A 22274-nucleotide genomic window follows, 5' to 3' on the forward strand; every position below is an offset into this window, starting at 1 on the left:
AAATATTAAATTATATAACACTTAAGTGTAATAATAAATTATGTTGAAGTAAAAAGTCAACGCAATATGTCGAGTTTCTGTATAATAGGCAGCGACTCGGAAAAGGCGTGTCTAGATCTTGTCTTACTGTGACTGATGATTGTTTGAACAAGACATATTGGTTAAATGGTTATGCAGTAGCTCTGTTTTTGCCCAGGAATTAACTTACATTACATTCATTTCTGATGACTAAACGTATTTTATTCTGGACAAAAAAATCTTCAATATTCTATTCTCTGTATGGATATAAATATAGTGTATAAAACTTTTTATCTTAACCGCTATAATATCTTATAATTATTTTATGTAATTTGTGTGTAATATGAACGGTAATGTTCAAAGCAGAGATATCTTGATGGATTTCTTATGCCTTCTTCATACGCCTTTAGAATCAGTACTCGTTGACAAAAATTATAAGGCCAAAAACATAATAATATAAACAGTATTTAAAACGGGATATTTACCATGTTTTATATTTTTATTTGGTGGAGCTCGATATTTCGACATTATCTACGAATGTCTTGTTCACGAGACTGACGTTTGCGGGTAGATGTTGACGGCATTAGAAGTGTCCATATCGGACTACCTCCTTTCTCGTACGTTTGCTGCGTAAACACTGGTTACCACTACCACTGTCACTTTCACCCCTACTATTTGTTTTATTTACACTCGAAACTCGATCCCGTGTTTTACAAACGAAACTCACCGTATCGATTCGTGAATTTTTTATATTATTATTCAAGGGTTTGCATAACTTTATCACTGGATTCCATACTTTTCAAATATCGAGCTCCACCAAATAAAAATATAAAACGTGGTAAATATCCCGTTTTAAATACTGTTATTAATAAAAATAACCATGTTAATTTAAAATCTTATATATAATAATATAAAATCCGAGCAAAACAATTTTTAAGAAAATATTGCGTTGTATTAACTCATAAAAATTACAATAAACTATTACAAACTAAAATTGTTGCCGAAATGTTTATGCCCTCTTTTAGTATACGATTTAACTAATGCATGAACTTGTTGGCCGCGACATCAGTAGCGAATTCCAATGTTGTCGACCCTAATCGAGTAGTTGTAAATTATCGTATAGCTTAATATGTTAGCTACATATAAGAAGTTTAAGAAAAAACACTTTTATACACAACATTTTTGGAAGTCTTGTAATAAAAACAAAATTGCCTTTATTGATTATAATCGCTATTACTAAGTTACACTATCCACCTCTGGCTCCATCAGCTCGATTCCGTCTCGACAAACACTAACGACGCGTAGTTGTCCAACGATAGAAGGGCGAAGGAAATATTTAGTCATATAACTTCTATGCTTTATCTCCAAAGAGTAACGCGTAAAAGACCTTCAGAAAGTCGTGCCCCTTTTCAACGAGATTTCAAAGTGTGTATTGCATTGAAGATGTTTTTTTTTTTATATTTTTAGATAGAGCAAATCGAAATATATCGTTCTAGTTTTCAATAAATTTAATTTATTAACAGATTTCTTTGTCTAAAAATATATATTTCTTTATATACTTAAGATGATCTTAATTGAAAAAAAAAACATTTACATACAAGATCACAGCATACTCAAAAAAATAAAAATTCGAGACACGGTCACGAGAAACCTTAAATCAATTTAATCGACCTACATTTACCTGTTTAGTGAATCAAGTGGCAGAGCTGCATCAAGGCTGCCAATGCAGAATAACAAACCTTCCCTTTCACGCTTATTAACTCGCCGACAGACTTATATCATCAAATATTTTTTCAAAGTAAACCAAGAGCAGAGGAGATACACCTTAAATTCGTCTATTAGTGCATATGTGTTAAATCTTCCAACGAATTATTAAATTGCTCGTAGTCCAACAAATTGAAATGAATTTTCGGACACATTTACGTTGCTGGGTATATTAAATCTAGTACACTAAATAGAAGGCTTAAATATATTCAAAATGAATAAGTTTTTTTTTTATAATTTTGCAATAATTAAATTTTGGCTTAATATATTTGAATTAGTAGAAAGAAATCTAGCAAAAAACAGTGATAAAAAAAAAACTGCGAGTGATGGGTTTATGGTTTTCCTATTTATTGCACATTTAATTTGTCACAAAACCAAATCAATCAGACTAAACTTATATTTGAGTTCTAAATTATATAAATATTTCTTACAGACAGCTATATATTATAATAATATAAGATGTCTTAAATTATTTCGGTAACGGCACGTTTATGAGTTCTTCGTACGGAACGACTAGGAAGAACTTTTCAATCGTACGTATCGCTAAATCAACAGAATAATCAACTATAGGCTTCCCGAATTCTTCTGCTACCGTCTTCCAATTTTCATTTAAGAACTTTAACACTGTTTCACCTGAAAAAAGATAACATATTATTACTATTACTAAATTTATAAAATTTAAAATAGTATTTCATTGATTTTAGTCCACCGGTAAAGTAGGCTGCCCCAATGAGTGTATCTTTTTCAACGTTCTGACATGTTATTGGTCCATTTAATGTATTGCCACTTTCAATCATAGCTTGAAAGACTTTTTTTCTGGATAGCAAAAAATTAATTTACTTGATATGACGCTTGATGATTTTATTATCAAGCAAGAAGGTAACTCGCATCAACAAACCCGCTTACACCTGACAACCGAGTAGTTTGTCCAAAGGCAAGAATAGGCAAAGAATAGGCAACCGAACGGCTGCACATTCTATACGTTTGATACTTTGAGTCAGGGTAAAAAAATCTTATTATCTCGATGTTGCAACATTTAATTAAAAATCATGTTTTTAATTTAAAAATAGTCTGTCCAGGATTTTTTTCAGGCAAACCATTCTTGACTTATTTTCTAATATACTAAATTTGTTATAAAATATGTTTCATTTTATTATCAGCTCGGTGAAGGTCGTTTTAAGTTCGGATCTCAGACTAAAAGTAATCTACCTAGATTTCCTGGTATTTAATTTATTTTAAAGAGGTATTTTTATAATAAAATATCAATGTTTTAATTCAAAAATTAATGTTTTATGATCACTTGTAATGTAATATCCGTGTATATATAATATCCGTTATAAGCCGGTTTGAATATATATTTTTGCGCAATTTTCTAGACGAATATAGAAGGTTTATTAAAATATTAATGAAGATATTCAGCACAAAAGAGCCTTCAAAAAATAATTCCTCCAATTTTTTTTCGAGATACAATAAAGGAACAAAATTCCTTCAGATATTGGATTTTGGTCGCACAAATTATGTAACAAAATATTCTTACGCCTTTTTTATCGTTGTCTTTAGTTTGATAAGGTCTTTCGTAAGAAATACGTGACATTAAATTTATTTCCTTTATGAAACACTAGCGACCCGCCCCGGCTTCGCACGGGTGCAATGCTGTTACTAAATATTCTACAGAATGTCTTTATATATAACGTTCACAGTTGCACTTTTTTGTCATTGCATTTTAAATCTGTAATATTTTCGGAAATGTTTATTTAAATTGCATGCTGTAAAGGGCCATATTGCTCTATATTAAATGCACAATGTAATCAAGATACTAAATCGGTTTAAGGATAAATGCTGCATTGCTTAAAATCACTTCGTAAATAAGCCATTGTTTCTCGTAAAAAGTAAAGAATAATAATGGTTATTATGGGTTATTCTTAAGAGATAGGTAGACTTTTTTGTAGACCTTTTTAAGGTGTACAATACTCTAGTACATGATTTTGATCTATCTCGTAACGTTTAGCGAGCGTTTACAATGTGAGCGCAAAAAAATTGTTTATTTACGACATCACATACGAAACCTCTAAAATAATCAGTGTTTCTCTAGTATATGCATGTATTATGGATATAATCCTCTTGAATTACTCTACGTATTAAAATCCGTTTCGTAGTTTTAAAGATCTAAGCATACATAAGGACAGACGGACAGCGGGAGGCGACTTTGTTTTATACAATGTAGTGATATAAAATATATTTTAATACTTGAAATATCATAAGGTCTAGTTACTTATTAGACAAAAGATTACTTAAGGATAAGTTAAGGTGTTTAAATCTCAGGTCGGGATAAAAGGTTAGTTTTTTGGTCAAAGGATTCACTAAAACCCTGAATTGGGAAACTACCACTGGTAAACTCGCGTGCCATATAACGCCGTCCTATTGGATTATGAGGGTAAACGAATCACACATTTATACCTACAATAATATTTCCTCACATGGTTAGGTTTTGAGGCCGTGGTCGAAAATCAATCAGGAGGATTATATTTTGCTATATTTTTCTCTAAGTTTATATACATGAAACATATGCAATTATACTTATTTACAAAAGGTCTTAAATAATAGTATTATTTAAAAATGTATACTTACTTAATTCTTGACTTTCTTTGAAGAGATTTTTTAGGTCGAACATGACACGATCTCCGTAGTCAAATGAGTATTTGTAGTTTTTAACGGCGAAGTGATTGACTCCTTGTTCATCTTTGATATACTTTGTGTTGATGTCAACTTTCATTCTGAGGTTTACTGGAATTAATTAAAAAAAAAAAGTGTTGTTTTGAAATTTTTGCATATTATTTAAAGTGATTGTTATTCACATATGTTTTTATGGGATATATTTGTTTTCGATTTTGTTTGTTATTGTCAACTGATTTTGATGATACTTTGCTTATTAAAGAGATACTTTAAGATTGGTTTCGTGTAAATTTCAATGAAAATGATCCTTCTGAAAGTAAAAATGGAAAATTTTGAACTGATACCCAATATAGTTTGTTTTTTTAATGTTTAAGATAAGAACAGATTTCAGATAAAATTGTTATTTGCTTCGAGTTTTCTAAATTTATTCGAAATATAAAATAATCTCACCTAATTTTACTTTAGCGTCACCTTCTCCGTTGATTGGGAAAAGTAAGATTTTTCCAACAGCATCATATTGTCCTTTGATGGTTAAGTTACAGTGGAACTCCAATACGAAATGTCTTTTCTCCAATTCTGATCTGAAAATTATATAAAATGTATATTATGTAACATATAATAGTAACCGTCTGTACATTTCTCACGGCTGGGCTGAGGCCTCATCTTCCTTTGAAGAAAGGGTTAGAAGCATATTCCACCACGCTTCTCCAATGCGGGTTGGTGGATTCACATGTTGCTGAATTTTGTTGAAATTAGACATTTTTTCTTCACCGCGAAGTGCGAGATGAATTATAAACATAAATGATGCGAAAAATCTGTGGTTCTTGCCTTGGTTTGAACCCGTAATCATCGGTTAACATGTACGCATTCTAACCACTGGGCTATCTCGGCTCAAGAAAATGTATACGTTACTTTTATTATAAATCACAAGTTACTTGATAGCTAATTAAAATCGTTTATCAGAATCTAAAATGTCATACGTTGAAATTAAATGATCACGTTAATATCAAGGGAGAATAGCAAACTGCACAGGAAATATTATAGTGCTCATATTTGTGTACTTTCAATTTCCTCACTCGCATAACCAGATGACGACAATTCTACATGAAGGAGGGCGGAGTTTACGTACAGTACCAAAGAATTACCAAAGATTCGAAAAAATTTCGAAATTTAAGATAATTGAATACAAATGGTACACAAAATATATATGTTTGCCAATACATTTCCAAGTTAAACTTTATTCTATATAAAAAAATATATCAACATTTTATATTAATTTTATATACACGTTTTATATTACTTGTACGTTACTGCATAACTATGTAACCGTACTTGACCTTAGTAAGGTAATAAGCAATCATTGAAAATGTTGAGGACATTTTAAATTTTATAATAAAATTATATCTTTGGATTAATCTAGAAAAACAAATCAAAAAAAAAAAAATACATTCAAATGAATATAAATTAAATCGAAACGATACAAACTTATATTTTTAAACTTGAGCCATAACCAGTTTTCCCATTATAAAGCATTATTGCTTATTACCTTACTAAGGTCAAGTACGGTTACATAGTTGTGAAGTAACGTACAATTATTATAAAACATTGTAGCTCTATAAATATGCTTACTTGCTCGAATGAATACGTAATTATGTTATTACAGGTATAATTTCGAAGACAATGCTTTAATAGATCTGATCCTAGAAACTCATTAAATTATAATTATAATAAAACATAATTGAAATACTCGTCAAATATGTTATCGTATTTCAACTTATAGACTTCATTTATTAATAAGACATTGTTAAAAATAGGTGTTAAAGTTTTAAATTATTTTTACATAATAATCTTTGTTTCAGTATCTTGCTTGCTAGCGTATAAAGCTCTGGATCCCGAGTTCGGAAAGAACCGGACATGACAATTATTGCAATTCAATCGCAGACTAAAGTTATGACAGCACGGATGTTATGGAGCCCCGTAACGGTAACCGAATCGGATATCCGAAATAAAAATCTATCCGAAACTGTTACCGAATCCTATAAAAAAAATGTTTATGATATTTTTTTTGCTTAGTTTTATATTTAAAAAGTGTAGTTAAATTTGTTTTTAAGGCTATTGTAATACCTAATACCAAAAAATTGCCTACAAATAAAGTCAAACTGTTACCTTGTTATTTTCTCTTTTACAATTTTAAATAATAGAATAATCGTAACTAAAATAATCCGAAACAATGGGATAATCCGAAATAATTTTGTATCCGTAACCACAATCTGACACAGTAAAAATATTATTCACATATCCGTAATCCATATTCAAATCCAAAATTACATATCCATAACATCCCTGGTGTGCTTTGCGCATCCTCGGAAATCACGTACATATATCCTCGATCTTATTCTGTCCAATCATGTCATGGGATCGTGACGAAGAGAGAAGCACCTGTGCTTGCCCATGTGAAATTTGCCGCAGAGACAAGTAATCGCATAAATTATAAACTTAAAATTCAGCGAATAAGAATTTTAAGATTATATATATGCGATGGTTTTATCAATTTAAAATAATAAATTTAAATTAAAAAAAAAAAAGAAATATCTATCGAGAATAGTAACATAATTGCGATAGTAAATCACCAATCTAAACTCGATAATAATCTATTAAAATTGATTGATGACTTTTAATGTACATTAAAAACAAATTTAACAAATGTTGTTTATAACCTAATGAACTACAGTCAATAATTTTATTTATGACCAGCTAATGGTCGGCATGCCTTATAATATCTTTTTAAATTTGTTGTTTAACTATTATTGGAGACTTGCGCTAAAATAATCTTAGTTGTCAAATGTGTTGCAACTGTCATGGCGTTCGCTTGAACCGAGCTTAAACGCTATAAAGATGATGTGCCAAAGCGCCATCTAGTGGCGAGTTACAACATAGTTTCGAGATAGTATAAAAGTATCTCTATAAAAAAAAATATTTTTTATACACAATTTCATATAAGTGAAATTGTGTCAATGTCTATTAATAATAAACTGATATAGCAACAAGCATTTCTATATATCATTTTATATATCAATATTTATTTTTAATATAAATATAAAAAAATAAAGACATTAGCTTATGCAGATGACATTTGTATTGAGATTGGAAGGTTATAATGACGATAGTATAAATTGTTTATTAATTGAAACATTTTTGATCTTGGATTGGTTGAACGTATTCTATAGTTTTGAATAATGATAATAATAAAATACCTATACATATAACCGTGACCACGTTTGACATTAATTTTGATATCACATTTGACATTTTTATTGTTATAACTAGATATGACAACAAAATCATGTCAAATCAATAAAACAAAGGAATTCAAACAATATTTTTTTATGCTAGATCCGAGACAACGTATCTTTCGAACGATATATGTAATCAATGAATTGAGAGTACTTTCGTAGTACGCTGAATGAAAAGATAATCATATCGCTAATTTGATATTAAATAGAAACAGCTTTTCTAGTTAATCGAGAAATAAAATGTAGTTCCAATTAACAGATCTATACATAATATATTAAAACCCGTTCACAATTATATCTCGAAGCTTAAACGAACGAAGTCTTGAATTCGAGTTGAGAGAGTTGTCCAATTTAATTACTGTATTCCTTTTCGTTTTGTAGACAAATTCATCGTTAATAATTTATTGCGAATAGTTTACATAAAAAATAAAAATTCCCTAAATACCAAAACGTAACATGTTATATTATTATATACTATGATTATGTTAAAATAACATTCAGAGATAAAATCTTTTACAAAACAGAAGAATAAGTAAATGATAAGAAAGCGTGGAATTGAGTTTTCAATCATTTCCATACATGACGTGTAAATTGAATCGTATTTAGTTGACAGTGTATTTTATTTGAGACAAATTGTTTTGACAGTGATATCTGAAATATCCGCATTTTTATGGTGCAATTTGTCACATTCGATTAAGGCTGGTAATCAGCCAACGTGACCAACTGTGTCAATCCATCAAAATTTGACCGGCGACTGATTAACTTCAAAACGTGTACGAATGCACTGTATTGCATCTATGATTTTATGATTATGCTGAATTATAAAACCGTAATTTAAAATGTAATTCTATTGTATTTGAATGTTTACAACATAACTTAAAAGGAAACGTGACTTCGTTGGTTTAATTGTTAGCTTATGGCTGCAATTTTTTATGTTTTGGGTTCAAATCGTGGCTCGTTTCAGGAAGAAATTTTCATTAGCAGGCCTGGGCTGTGGAGGTTGACTATGTACCTCCGAAAGCACGTCAAGCCATTGGTCTTGCGCGTATTCTTTCTCAGGTTGACTCGGATTTTTGGATTATGATAGTAAGGGAATAGAACTACATCTTCAGTGAATATTCTTGTTATGTTATGTTATGGAGCAAAAAAAAAACTTACATAACATTGTCAACGATGCACTTCCTGAATCCCGTAACTTTTCCTTGATAGAACGTCACTTTGAGACCGTTTAGAGGTATCGAAAGTTTCTCGATAACAAAGGGGTCTAAAGATGGAACACCGAGATGTGGAATGCCCTTCACAAATTCAGGGATGGCATCTTGTGTTGATTTCACCAAACATTCTCTTGTGGTTGCGTTGCAGGGATGTATGAAGTCCGCTGCAATTAAAATATTTGTCGTATTAGAAATATAGGGTCAAAATTTACAGGAAAATATATCTGTTACAAAATATGGTAACAACTAAACTTCAACGAATCATCTTGATTAAATATCTCATGATGTGCCCACTAAGTGTGAACGTATGTATTTTCTACTATTATGAGATAAAGATAAAATAAGAGTTAATAATGTGAATTTACTAAAATAATAGTATTATCCAAAACCTAAGTATTTGACGAGATGAAAATAAAACCATTTTATTTTTATTTTAAAGGTAGCAATAGTTATGCCTAAAAAATACATTTTATTATGATACTTTGCAAATATAGCAATGAACTTTGTAAACAGTACGATGACGGTACAAGGTATGTTTTATTTGAACTATAATGTTTGTTATGTTTTCGTCAGTTAAGTGTTAATTGCAAGAAACGGTATCAATTATTGCGTATACATTTGATGTGTTATATCAATATTTTCTTAATTAATTTTGTTTTTTATTTCAAGATAAACTTATGTTTTGAAAACAATGTATTACGAATGTGTAAATTAAACATGATTCTAAGCGATTGTATACAAATAAAAAAATTGAAGTTTAATTTAATTTTGTATAAAATAAACTTTATAAATTTTGGTATTGTTGTCTATTCTACGTTAATCATAAAAAATATAATGATTTCGTAAAGTTTTGGGAAGGAACTGATTCCCGGCATACAGCTAATGCTAGTTTGAGATTCAGGGCCAACATAAAATTGTAAATAATTTTTTTTTTTTTTTTTAATTATATAATAATACGTTACATTCCAATGGATAGACTACGAAGATCTTAATCAAGGTCTATTTCTAATTCGGTCAAGTAATACTAAATTTTCATGTGCTTTTTTAATTAATCTTGTGTTCACCGTGAAAGAAAACATCGTAAGGAAGCCTAAAAGTAATCAAATTGTGCCACGTGTGTATCCAGTAATCCGCAGTGCATTAGCGTGTTGGTATATGTTTCAATACATGTATATTATTAAATATAAACATTCTGAGAGTAATTTAAAGGATGGTAATCATATACTAAAGTAAGTGTAAATCAATGGCACCAATTCTGGGCCAATACCTTTTCATCTTTTACGGAAATTAACCGCGCTGCTCAACCACATTTACATTAAAATATATTCGATACGTGCAGATTAACCCACGATGCTTTCCAAAATATTTATACGATTCCTCTAGTACAATCTAAGAGGTTGTTCTCTTCCAATAACTACCGTCTCGATGCCATTTTGATTCAGTAAGGCAAAGCTGTCTTGATATGGTTTCAAATTAAACCATTTAAGGGTTTAATTGTGAGATAAGTTGATTATCATAAGTGGACTTTATTAAAAGTCTGTTAAAAGGATTACAGTACAGAATATTAATTATAATATGCAATCTCGTGTAAGCCGCGCCATATATTGTTCATGATATGAGAAAATCTTCGGGTTTGTGGACGGCGCTTCGTGCAATTCCCTGTAATTGCATTTCAGATCCTCAGCAGAGTAAACAAAGATAAATTAAATAGCTATCTAGCCAATATATGTCTTATTGTTATGGAAGTAAAGACTAGTTGATTGATAAACAAAGTCGATTTTGTTGTCTATCGATTGTTATGGTTAGAGTACCTAAACTTTGACTGATGATTGCGGGTTCAAACCTCGGCAAGCAGCTCAGAAATTTCATTTGATAATTTGCGTTTATCGTTCATTTCAAAGTCTGCCCCACGTATATCCGCCAACCGGTGTTTTAAAAGGAATAAGCTAGAAACTATATTATTATTGGAGGCCTTAGCCGAGATGGCCCAGTGGTAAGACCGCGTGCGTGAATCTTAACCGATGCCTTAGCCCAGCATAATTTTTATAACTTTTAATTTTCAAAACATTCTAACTTGTACTCACTGGATGTTATATTTTTAAGTATAATATGGATTAGTATTTAATCACCGTATTTGGTATTGACATTTATTAGCTGCACAACCGAGATAGACTAGTTAGAACATACAAATTTTAAGCAAAGAGCGTGGGTTCGAACCTGGAACAGTTTCATTGAAATTTCCTTTATTTGCTTTATTATTTCTGTACATTTAGTAATATACAATTTTAAGAACGAGAAAGAAACACTTTAAAAATAAAGACAAAAAAAAATCAAGTAACAAAACTAAGTAACTAAACTAAATAAAAAGAGTTTAATCAGTATAAAGGGCTGGTATATAATATTAGGTTAGATATTTTGTACGGACTCCTTTACGGGTAAACTAGCCTCCTCCAAGGTATATCATTTTTCTCTATCTATGGCTGTGATTTTACCTGCCGTCTCCACTATTTCATCTGCCCATCTGGTGCATAGTCGGCCTCTGCTCTTCGTGCATTATGTATATGTGTATAATATACTACAGGTTATTTTATATCTTTATGATATTTAATTACTATACAATTATTACAAATAATGTTCATCACCTACAGTTACTTGTGACCTTTTGAATAAGCAGCTGGTTCATGATCTTAATCTATTTAATCAAGGCTTAAGACTGAAAAAGCAAATATAATTTGATACCTTTAATGACGTAGTAAGTAAAAATGATGTAAATATTTATATAATCGTTTATATGCAGTCATTTGTTGTAAAATTTATTGTTGACATTGTCCACTATGTGTGTAAATTAACACGTTACGTAATAAAATTCTACGACTCTAAACACCAATAGCATTAATTTAGTAAAATGTCAAGTTGTTCAGATCAATGTTTTAATGCAAGTAAATTATTATATAAACACCTTTATATATCGACACCAAAATAAATAATAAATACTATTCATAAATGACATAATTTAAATTTTAGCAGAAGAATAGGGCAGGTACTAAAAAAATAACACATATAAAACCAACTGAAACTGCGGCTTTAACCGCGCGAAATGCATTGAAATTTAAATTTAAATGTTAAAATTCTACACCCTCCAGTAGTGAATTTAAAAAGTAGCCTTCGTCAAACTATCACTATACCAAATATCATATAAATCGGTTCAGCGGATGAGGTAACAAACAGAGTAACTTTCGCATTTATAATATTAGTATTGATGTAAAATAAAATAAAATATTTTTAAGTATCAAACATTAAACGAAGTATGAAAATTTACATCTTAATCTAGTTAAGTTTAAGTACTTATTCGTTTAATTTTAGCAGCTCTTACATCTTGTTGACCTCTCATAGTTATCTCTACGTTGATAAAGCACAGACTAGGAGCTAAGTAGATCTTCAACAAATCATTTATATTTTTAATCTAACTAAGTTTTATATTATAGTTTTATATTATAATTTAATATTTTTATAGTGTACATAGTGATTGTAATTTCTTTTGCGGGAATTTTATTTATTTTTGAGGCTGTGTTTTTTTTATACACCAGCGAGAAACTTAAAGGAGAAGGAAGACTCTGCATACGGGTCATTGATGCTTACTCCCTTTGGAAATAGTTTGCTAGTTGCGTTGGATTCCCGAAAGCATGGGTTGTGGAGTCACTCCACGCTGTTAGTATTAATGTCCATTTTTACTGATATGTACGGGGTTATACGGGACTTTTTCTATCTCAATCTGGAGGATTCTACATTTTTATATATAGTGTGATGTTCTTCAGATCTCCTCTTAACCTAGTTTGGCTACCCATACAATTGAACTCTCAATTCCCTCACTATCATGATTCGATATGATTCGAAAACGCAGACTTTACGTAGTATCCGAGGCACGAGTGATTACATCACAGCCAATATCCAGCCACTGGGCTACTATTGAGTATTCCTCTACAGAAAAATCCAACAACTTTTTGGGGGTTCAACCTTCAACAAAGCTGAACCCAGGACTTCCGGGTCTGTGGCATCCATCAGTACTACTTCGTGGCTTAACTACCCCATTATGACAGTGTAATATTAAAGTAATAAAAGATATATGACCTTAAAAATTAAAATAGTCGAGAAGTATAATTCATAATACCAAAATCATTATTTGCCTTGAGTGAAATAACGGTCACGATAACATCCGTAGCTAACATTTATGATGAGCCTTGTCTTTGCATTGGACAAGGTTATATGTGTGTTTTATATATCTAGGTTAGGACTAACGAAGTCTATATACGGATTAACTACTGCTTTGACTTTGCTTTGGGCTAAAGCAGCCGCTATCCATACTATATTTGTGTTGCAGAAAAGGGCTATTCGCGCAATCTATATGCTAGGAGCCAAAGAATCATTAAGATATAAATTTAAAGATATCAAGATATTAACTGTTGCTTCTCAATATATATTCTGTAATGTTTTGCATATACGGAAAAATATTAATGATTTTATGAGAAAATGTGATTCTCATAGCATTGGTACAAGGCACAAACACAAACTTGTCACTCCTGTTACTCGACTGCATAGAGTCAGTAACTCTTTTGTGGGGCGATGTATACGGTTTTACAACAGGCTCCCAGAAAGCGTTCAGAATGCTTCTGTTGGCAAATTTAAAAAAAATGTTAAGGAACGCTTGTGTGCGAAAGGTTACTATACAATTAGTGAGTTTATGATTGATAGCACACCTTGAGAATGAAACGATCGCCTCCTGGCTATTTCTAATCATATTCAATATATGTACTTAATTAGATTGACAAAAAAAAAAGACCCGCTGAGTTTCTTTCGCCGGTTCTTCTCAGGTCAGGGTGTTTCCTTTTCCGAACCAGTGGTAGTGTTTAATTTGACTATCAATAAGTAAGTATAATGCTTCTATATTGAATAAAGGAATTTGAGTTTGAGTTTGCTTGATATTTGAGTGTAGTGTAGTAGTGTAGTTGCATGAAACTACTAGATCTTTTAATTTTGTATACCTCGAACAATTAAAAATAAATAAAATATAAGCCAATAAAAGTCACAATTTAATCTGCTTTAACTAATTCTAACATACATATATTTAATACACGGAATACATTTTAATCGTTCGTTCAAATCACTTGCATTATATCGGTAACAGATATTTTATTTTTATTTGATTTGGGAAAAGTCTTGTATTAATTACTAAGGCAATACGAATGGCTTTCTGAAATCTGAAATATTTATAATATTCATATTAATATAACTGCGCAAATAAATATTTCTAAGACATACGAGTATATAGCACTTTTATCATAAAAATCCACTGAAGGTAAAGGACATGACATTGAAAAATCATGACATAATCATTTTGACATTTCATTTATTTAGACATTTTGAGTTGTTTTGAGGTGTTAAATCAAAGGGTTACGCATGTATTTTTAATTCAAAAATAATTGGTAAAAAAATAAATCTCTTGCTGGTTCCGTATTTCTGACAATATATACTAATATTATAAAGCTGAAGAGGATGTGTTTTGGTTGAATTGTGCTGTTATTTGGAACTACTATTCCTATTTGAAAGAATCTTTCAGTGTTAGATTATGTTACCAATAGACAGTAGAGTATAAATGACAAATGTTGCAAAAAGGAAGGTGGGGGGGGGGGATTCATCGGTAATCATTCCTTTTTAAAGTTTCCGTTGCGTGAGATGTGTAAACGCAAAAATGATGTATGACAGAATCTCTAATATAGCCGAGTGAAGTTGGGACGAGCAGCAGTAAGTTTATATGGCTACAGGAATACCTTTTCACCGACAAATGTTTTACTTAACATTTGATCAAATTGAAATTCCAATACAAACTTATCTTATATCTGTATCAATTTATCTTTATAGAAAACGTGTACTCTTTGTAGAATACTGCTTATGACTTTTAATCGGAATAATCAAATGAATTAAATCGTTCAAACATTCTACATTCAATTTTAATAGATGGACTGGCGTATGCTTCAGATTATTATGGACGTTTTTCTCAAAAAAATACACAAAAATCTTATCTTATGTTAGTGTCGTCATGGTTAATGGATTTTATGGTTAGAGACGTTTTTTGTTCGAAATGTATTTCGAGTTTATGTTAATTATAAAATAATGACGTAAATTATTAAATAATAGTTTTATAATTATCATTCATATTATACAAGTTATTAATTTGTGTATTATGTTATCTTTGAGGATCACTGCCTGTCCGCTTAAAGCACACATAGATATCATAAAAGATTTCGAGAAAGTAAAACCCTGTTAAATTAGTTTGATTCCATGTTTAAGAAAATTCCCTCCCTTTCACTTTGTGTATATATATATGTACATATGTTTGTATATGCGTTTTTCGTGAGAAATAGAAGAGTTCATCCGATGTTGAGTAGAGAGATCATACAATCAATTTATACACAGTTATACTTATATCATAATGTGCAATGTGGGTATAAGTATAATACCAATTGGTGGTACGTGTAGTTGTTAGCGTCTTATCCTCTTGCGTATTCGGAACAAGTTTCCGCCATAGATTTATAATGTCAAAGTGACTTTCGGGTACTTATTACTTAAACTAAATTACATCTTATATGTAAATAATTAATTTGTTTATTTGACGCTATTTTGACGCCCATTCATGTGCTTGAGTAAGTGAATGCATGCACAAGTGAGTAAATGTCCGACTGTGTTTTTAAATGGGTATGTTACATCTAAGGTCATCCGGCGTTCGCGTGTAGCATCTGCTTGTTTTAAATATCATAGCATTCATTGTAAAGGTTAGCTATTAACAACGTTTGTAGCATATACAAATATGAATTAAAAATAGTTACTGTACAAATCCTGATCGTGTAAAATGGTGGCAAGAATGCTAGCAACACTTCCCCGTAAATCGCAATTCCGATCCTCTAGGCAAAAAACGAACCAACCCTCCTATCTCCAGTGGAGGCAATAAGGTGAGGTGTTATACTTTTAATGAAGCTTTTTCCACCACTACTCCAAGAGCCAAGTGTTTCGACAGCAAATGGGACAAAAAAGTAATTTGACATAAGACACGAATATTTAGATCGTTTTTTTGCTTCAGCATTTTCCAAAGCGGTACCAGCTCTTAACATTGTTTCTTGGATATGAGACGAGGCCAACGTGTCAACGCATCAAGCGTTCCACACAAGAGCCCGTCCTCGTTCCCAGGGAACTAATTTCAGTTCATCAGGTCTCTTACCATCATCACGACTAATTCCACGAGGCTCAGTAAGAGCAGGAACATCGATAGAGGCCAGAGCCCTTTTTATTGTGATGTAATATATATATTTTTTGATATAATGAAATAAAAGAGGCTCACTCTCTCTTTTATTTCTGAGTGTACTGGAAAATGAGTGGTGATGCGTTACACAAGTAGGCACATATTGCATATATTTTAGGAATATTTGGAATTTTGAGCAAAGATTGCGGGTTAAACCCACCACCGATTCACCAGTGAGTTTTCATGTGATCGAAACTTGCTTATATCGATTGATATTCTACAATATTTATGTACACCAATCTGTTTTGTTTGGTACCTTTTTGGATTCAAGACGAGTGGGTTTGGCGTTGAAATATAAAAATGAGGAATGTTTGAGTAGACAGCGCGCATACAGAATGTGCAGCACGAAGTTTAAAACCCAAGGCAGAACATAGGCTGCTGTTAAAACCAACGACCCCCTTTAATGTGCGGGCGGGAACTAGTAATTAATTGTATACATACTGTTTTATGTTTGTGATAAATTAATTTATAATTTAACATTTTAATTCAGTGTTTAAAAACCCAGAATTAAAATGTCATCTTATATATAACATATATATAAATGTCATCTCGCGGCATAATTTAATTAACGTTTTTATTTGCTTAAAAACAAGCCACATAGCCTTCAGGCTGGTTTTGTGTTATTATCTGCGCAAATGAGATATTGTTATAAAATTAACGAACAAATATTTTATGTTGACGTAATTTAGTTGATTATACAAGCATCATATTGTTTTAAATTCCGATTTAAAAATTATTTCTTTTTAATATTACTTTTATAATCTAAAACCTGTTTAATAATAGACAAGCTTCTTCTTTTTTTTTCAAATATTTTGTTTTATCACTGATTGAAATTATGTTAATAACATAGCTGTGAAGTTTTTTTATGGTACATATATGGCATAAAAATATCAATTGGCGGCATTGTCCATTAACATTGGCGCCGTAAAAAAAAATAAACATTTTTTATATCGCCATGGATCACCAACCTTAGAAACTGAGATGTTATGTACCTTGTGCCTGTAGCACTGGCTTACTCATCCTTCAAACCGAAACAACAAAACAAAGTATTGCTGCTTGGCAGTAGTATATAAGATAAGTGACTGGTATCGGCACAGACTTGCTTGCACAAAGCTCTAACGTCAATTATTTAATGATAATTAGTTATTATGGATTATAAATAAAATAATCTTAACATGAATTGATAATGCTCGTTAAACCAATTTACGGAGATAAAAGTATCTTTATATTATATATCCTATCCAGATTATAACTATATATGTATGTGTGCGGATCCGGATTAGCTGTTTTTGCGCGATCAGATCGTGAACAATATAAGTTTAATATATCTCATAGTTTTTGGATAATGTTTCATAATAAATGGACAGCACGTACATAAATTTTAAAATTTGACTAGTAGTTCTTGTGATCACCGCGTTCAGCCGTAATAACTCTTCTTAAAAATCTATGTAATGTATGACTGTGTTATACATTCGATAGGTTTTTTTTATTTATTTAAAATCAACCGTGTACCATTGTAATGTTGTTTTTTACTTATAAAAAGAAGTCTAGGTATATCCCAATTTTCATATTTGTCTTTCAAAACTTACGAACTTCTACAAACTTTCACTCTGAATTTCACCGTCTACAGTGATGAACTTTAAAAAAATCTTTAACATGTTAACTATAACTAATTAACATAAACTTAAATTTAAAGTTAACTTTAAACAATAGTGACCGAAACGTAACTGATACTACAGTATTTTTCTGAATCACTTTAGACTCATAACTTTAGTGGAATTTTCATTTATGATCCCTGATAGGGAGACTCGGCTCCGCAACATGCGCGGTTAGAAAAGTTAGACAACTGTTTGATGTTGATATTGCTCGATTAGTATACTTTGGTTACTTTCATAGTAGTATATCTTCCAGCGTTTTTCTTGAGGATAACAATTAAAATTTAAAGCTAATCTTAAAAAAACATTGATAAATAATTTAGACTTCTTTTTATATTTTTTTGTATTTATGTATTTGCTATATTTATTGAGTTGTATTCGTTATTATTTCATAATGTAAGTTTTTACTGCACCACCATATTGCCGTCTTCCATACACATTATCCTTCTAACCCAAAGGTTGTCTGGAAGAAATGGCTTATAAGCCATAAGACCGCCTTTTGCTTGGCCAATTTTCTTTTAAACAAAATATATTTTGTATCTTTTTGTATATTTGGTGTGCAATAAAGAGTTAAATAAATAAATAAATAAGGCATATTACTCAAAACAAGATTATACTAAAGATAAAAGGCGTGGACTTAGTATTTGTTGTTTTCTAGACAATATATATATATAAACTAGCAATCCGCCCCGGCTTCGTTCGGGTGCAATGTCGATACTAAATATACTGCAGACTGTCTTTATAAATAACGTTCACAACTGTTTTGTCGTTAGACAATACAAACCGCTATGTCCCTGCATTTTAAATCCATAATATCTTTCAAAATATTCATTTAAAATACACACTGTAAAGGGCCATATTTACCTATATTAAATGCAAAATGTATTTAAGGTACTTAATTTGATAAAGATTAATGCTGTATTGCTTGAAATCGCTTAAATAAGCCATTTTTTCTTGTAAAAAGGAAACGATAAAAAATGATTATTGTGGGTGCCTAAGAGACATATACCACCACTTCGCGCACCATCGCATTTTTTTGAGACCCCTTTTAAAGTGTACAGGACTGTCGTACATTATTTTGATCTATCTCGTAGGGTTCCGCTAGTGTTTGCAATGTAAGCACAATTTTTTTTTTATTTACGACATCACATTAGAATAATCACTGTTTACTCTACTTATTATGTATGAATTATACATATAAACCATCCTTCCTCTTGAATCACTCTATCTATTAAAAAACCGCATCAAAATCCGTCGCGTAGTTTTAAAGATCTAAGCGTACACAGGGACAGACAGACAGCGGGAAGCGATTTTGTTTTATACTATGTGTTGATTTAATTTTACTTTATTAACATACTCTATAATTGGAATGGTAGAAAAGAGTAGCGACTGAGTTTCTTGCCGGTAGAATCTAGTTTCCGAACCGGCGGTAGCTTTACATTTAATTCAACACATCAAAAATGCTTTTATGAGCGTAGTAGACTACAAAAAATATTTTGATTTGATTTATTTCTAACATTAGAGATTATAGATATATTTTCGGGGAGATGATATTCATATAATATAATAAAAATATGGTTTTATAGTATCAATTGTCAAAGAAATTATAAGAAGTACTAAAACGTCTTATACAACTTTTTTTTTTTTATATAATATATGTAGGCTATAAATGAGGAACGTGATAGTTACCACCGAGAATGCCATATACCGCATGTACCATGAATAATATCAATCATCCCTTACACACTAAATGTTTTTTTTTTTTTATTTAACTAGTTCAATTATTTATTATAAGAAATGATAATATTAAGTGCTTAAATATATATACAAATATGAATTAAATATAGTTACTATAGTACTATAGTGTATAAATCTTAGCAATTAATTAATTAATTACTCAATGTTGGCACATTTTCATCAATTTTAGGAACTAAGAACTAAGTATTTTTATCAAAAAGTATTTATGAAATATATTATAATTTTATAGAGGTATTTTATTTAATAGTCATTACTATTAAAACTAAATCAGAAATCATTATTCTAATTGCTTTCTTGAATTTATTTATTTAACATGTTTAGTTTTGTTTGAAGACATATCTATGTGTATTTAAAATTAATTTTGAATCGTATAATGTTTATCGAAAATAATTTAAATCTTAATATGAATTTAAATCTGTCTGTAAATTAAAAAAAAAACATAATAAATACCACTCAAATATCATACATCTAAATCTATATACTTATATATATTTATATTTAGCTAAAATTAAGAAAATTTAATCAATATTTTTTTCATAAAAGTATAGTACACATATATATGTATATCAATTACTTTATTCTTTATAATCGAATAATTTATTTTTATTTATTAAGAATATAAAAAATATAATGGGCTTTATATGTTTAAACTAAAAAAAATACTTACGCGCCAGTTTCGCATTGCCTAAGCCGCAAAAACAGAACAAAATACACAAAACAATACCGAAGATCTCTCTTAAAATCATGATTGTTTATTTTAACTGTGTCTCGTCTGTGTACAGTGGTTTCACCTCTGCACCGGTCGCGGAGCAAATAACTGCTATATATCGTCTAACTGATAGATATTAAACTTTCAATCTGACATTGTAGCCGACCGATTATAGGTGGACTTTAACGCCAAATTAAAAATAAAAAAAATACAGGCGAGATAAAAAATGACTCTTGTTCAAAAGCGTTCGACCCTGGTAAATACTGTCAAATAGTGTAGAAGAGGAAATCATTGAATTTATTACCATTAATAATGATTTGCGGGTATATAATATTTATTAGTGATATTTAAGAATACATTCGTTGTAACATTATTTTATTAGTCTCGGCACTTAAAAGGCTGCAGTCTCCAGGTTTCTTGGTTCAAGTTTACGGAATCGGTAATAGCTTTTGTTTTAATTTTTCTTGTTAAAATATTACACAAGAGAAAAATCTCCCATTGACAGTCAAAAGTACGGAATAGAGATTACACCTGTGTTTTCATATGGTCGGAACAGCGCTTTGGTAGACATAGGTAGTTACGTCTTAAAAGAAAAATGAAAACCTTTGATTTATATATTACAAGATTTTACATTATAGTACACATCAGTACCTATATATATATTTTGACAATTTTTAATCAAGATATTATTACAATATGAATATCACGTAAACAATTTTATGATCATTTCATGTAATAAAAATATGTTATGTTATTATGTTTTTATGTATTTATTATATGTCTATTCGATTCAACTATATTTCCTTAGTACTAATCGCGCTTACTATTATAAATACATATATATATATATAGCCAGTCGATCACCGTCGGTCATAGAAAACCTCACCCACTCATCAGATAGATATCAATATTAATCTGGGTACCACCAAGTATAGCTTTTTAATATCCGTGCGCTTGTCAAAAATAAAATCATGTTTAGGTGTTTGAATGAAGTTAAAAAATATATCTTTAATGCCATTAATTATTTTAAACCGCAGAAATAAAAGCCTTAATTTATTTAACGATGATGGCCTTGGTTCGTTAGCATTAAAGTCTATGACCTCCAAAATGTAATATATTCGTGATTGAATTAATATCGAATTTTAAAAATGATTTTGCTTTTAAAAACAATGTATTTTAAGTAATTAAAATACGATTACATTGTTTTGTTCGTTTTATGTATGTATTTAAAACACAATTATTATGTTTTAAATATTATATTATATATATAATTACATTAATTATACAACATTGATCTTGAATACGGTTCTCATAGAAAAAAAAATATATTATTTTGTTTAATTTTCTCGAATCAGTTAATATATATCACTCAAAATTTTAAAAGTAATCATATGCTATCTCTCTCTTTAAAAAAATTTCATCTTAGTTTAGATTCAAATATAATTAAAGTTAAAAATTAAAATAAAGCTTTTTTTTGTTTTGTGCTCCAAAATCGATGAAAAAAATTACAAAAACAGTGGAAGTATTTATGCGCAATGAAAACAACATGTATAATTAAATTAATAAAAGCAACTCACGTGTAACAGAATCACTTAACCGTGTAGGAAATAAGTTGATAACTCAAAAAAACTAGTTTAGCTTGATTTTTTTTATAGAAGTCCTAAAGCACTCAAATAATTTTTAATCACAAGATAAAGACAAATAAACAATTTTGACTTAGAATCGAGGTGACTCCTTGAAAAAAAAAGATTTTGAGTGACGGTTAAGTTGCTACCGGACGTTTGGAAGTAGAATTTATATAGTTAAGTAAAATACTGACGTGCTGTAAATAAATACATC

General features: G+C 30.2%; 1 protein-coding gene across 1 annotated transcript; it reads right to left on the reverse strand.

Annotated features, from left to right (window-relative positions):
• Positions 1-2149: 2149 nt before the first annotated feature.
• On the reverse strand, positions 2150-20634 carry LOC113402599 (circadian clock-controlled protein daywake-like). Its single transcript, XM_026642896.2, has 5 exons — positions 20394-20634; positions 8907-9126; positions 4906-5036; positions 4411-4566; positions 2150-2415 (listed from the first exon to the last, which is right to left on the reverse strand). The coding sequence occupies exons 1-5, from the start codon at positions 20470-20472 to the stop codon at positions 2252-2254; spliced, it is 750 nt and encodes a 249-aa protein (XP_026498681.1). The 5' UTR covers positions 20473-20634; the 3' UTR covers positions 2150-2251.
• Positions 20635-22274: the final 1640 nt, after the last annotated feature.

This window comes from Vanessa tameamea, chromosome 11 (assembly GCF_037043105.1).
Source record: "Vanessa tameamea isolate UH-Manoa-2023 chromosome 11, ilVanTame1 primary haplotype, whole genome shotgun sequence".
Taxonomy (NCBI): Eukaryota; Metazoa; Arthropoda; class Insecta; order Lepidoptera; family Nymphalidae; genus Vanessa; species Vanessa tameamea.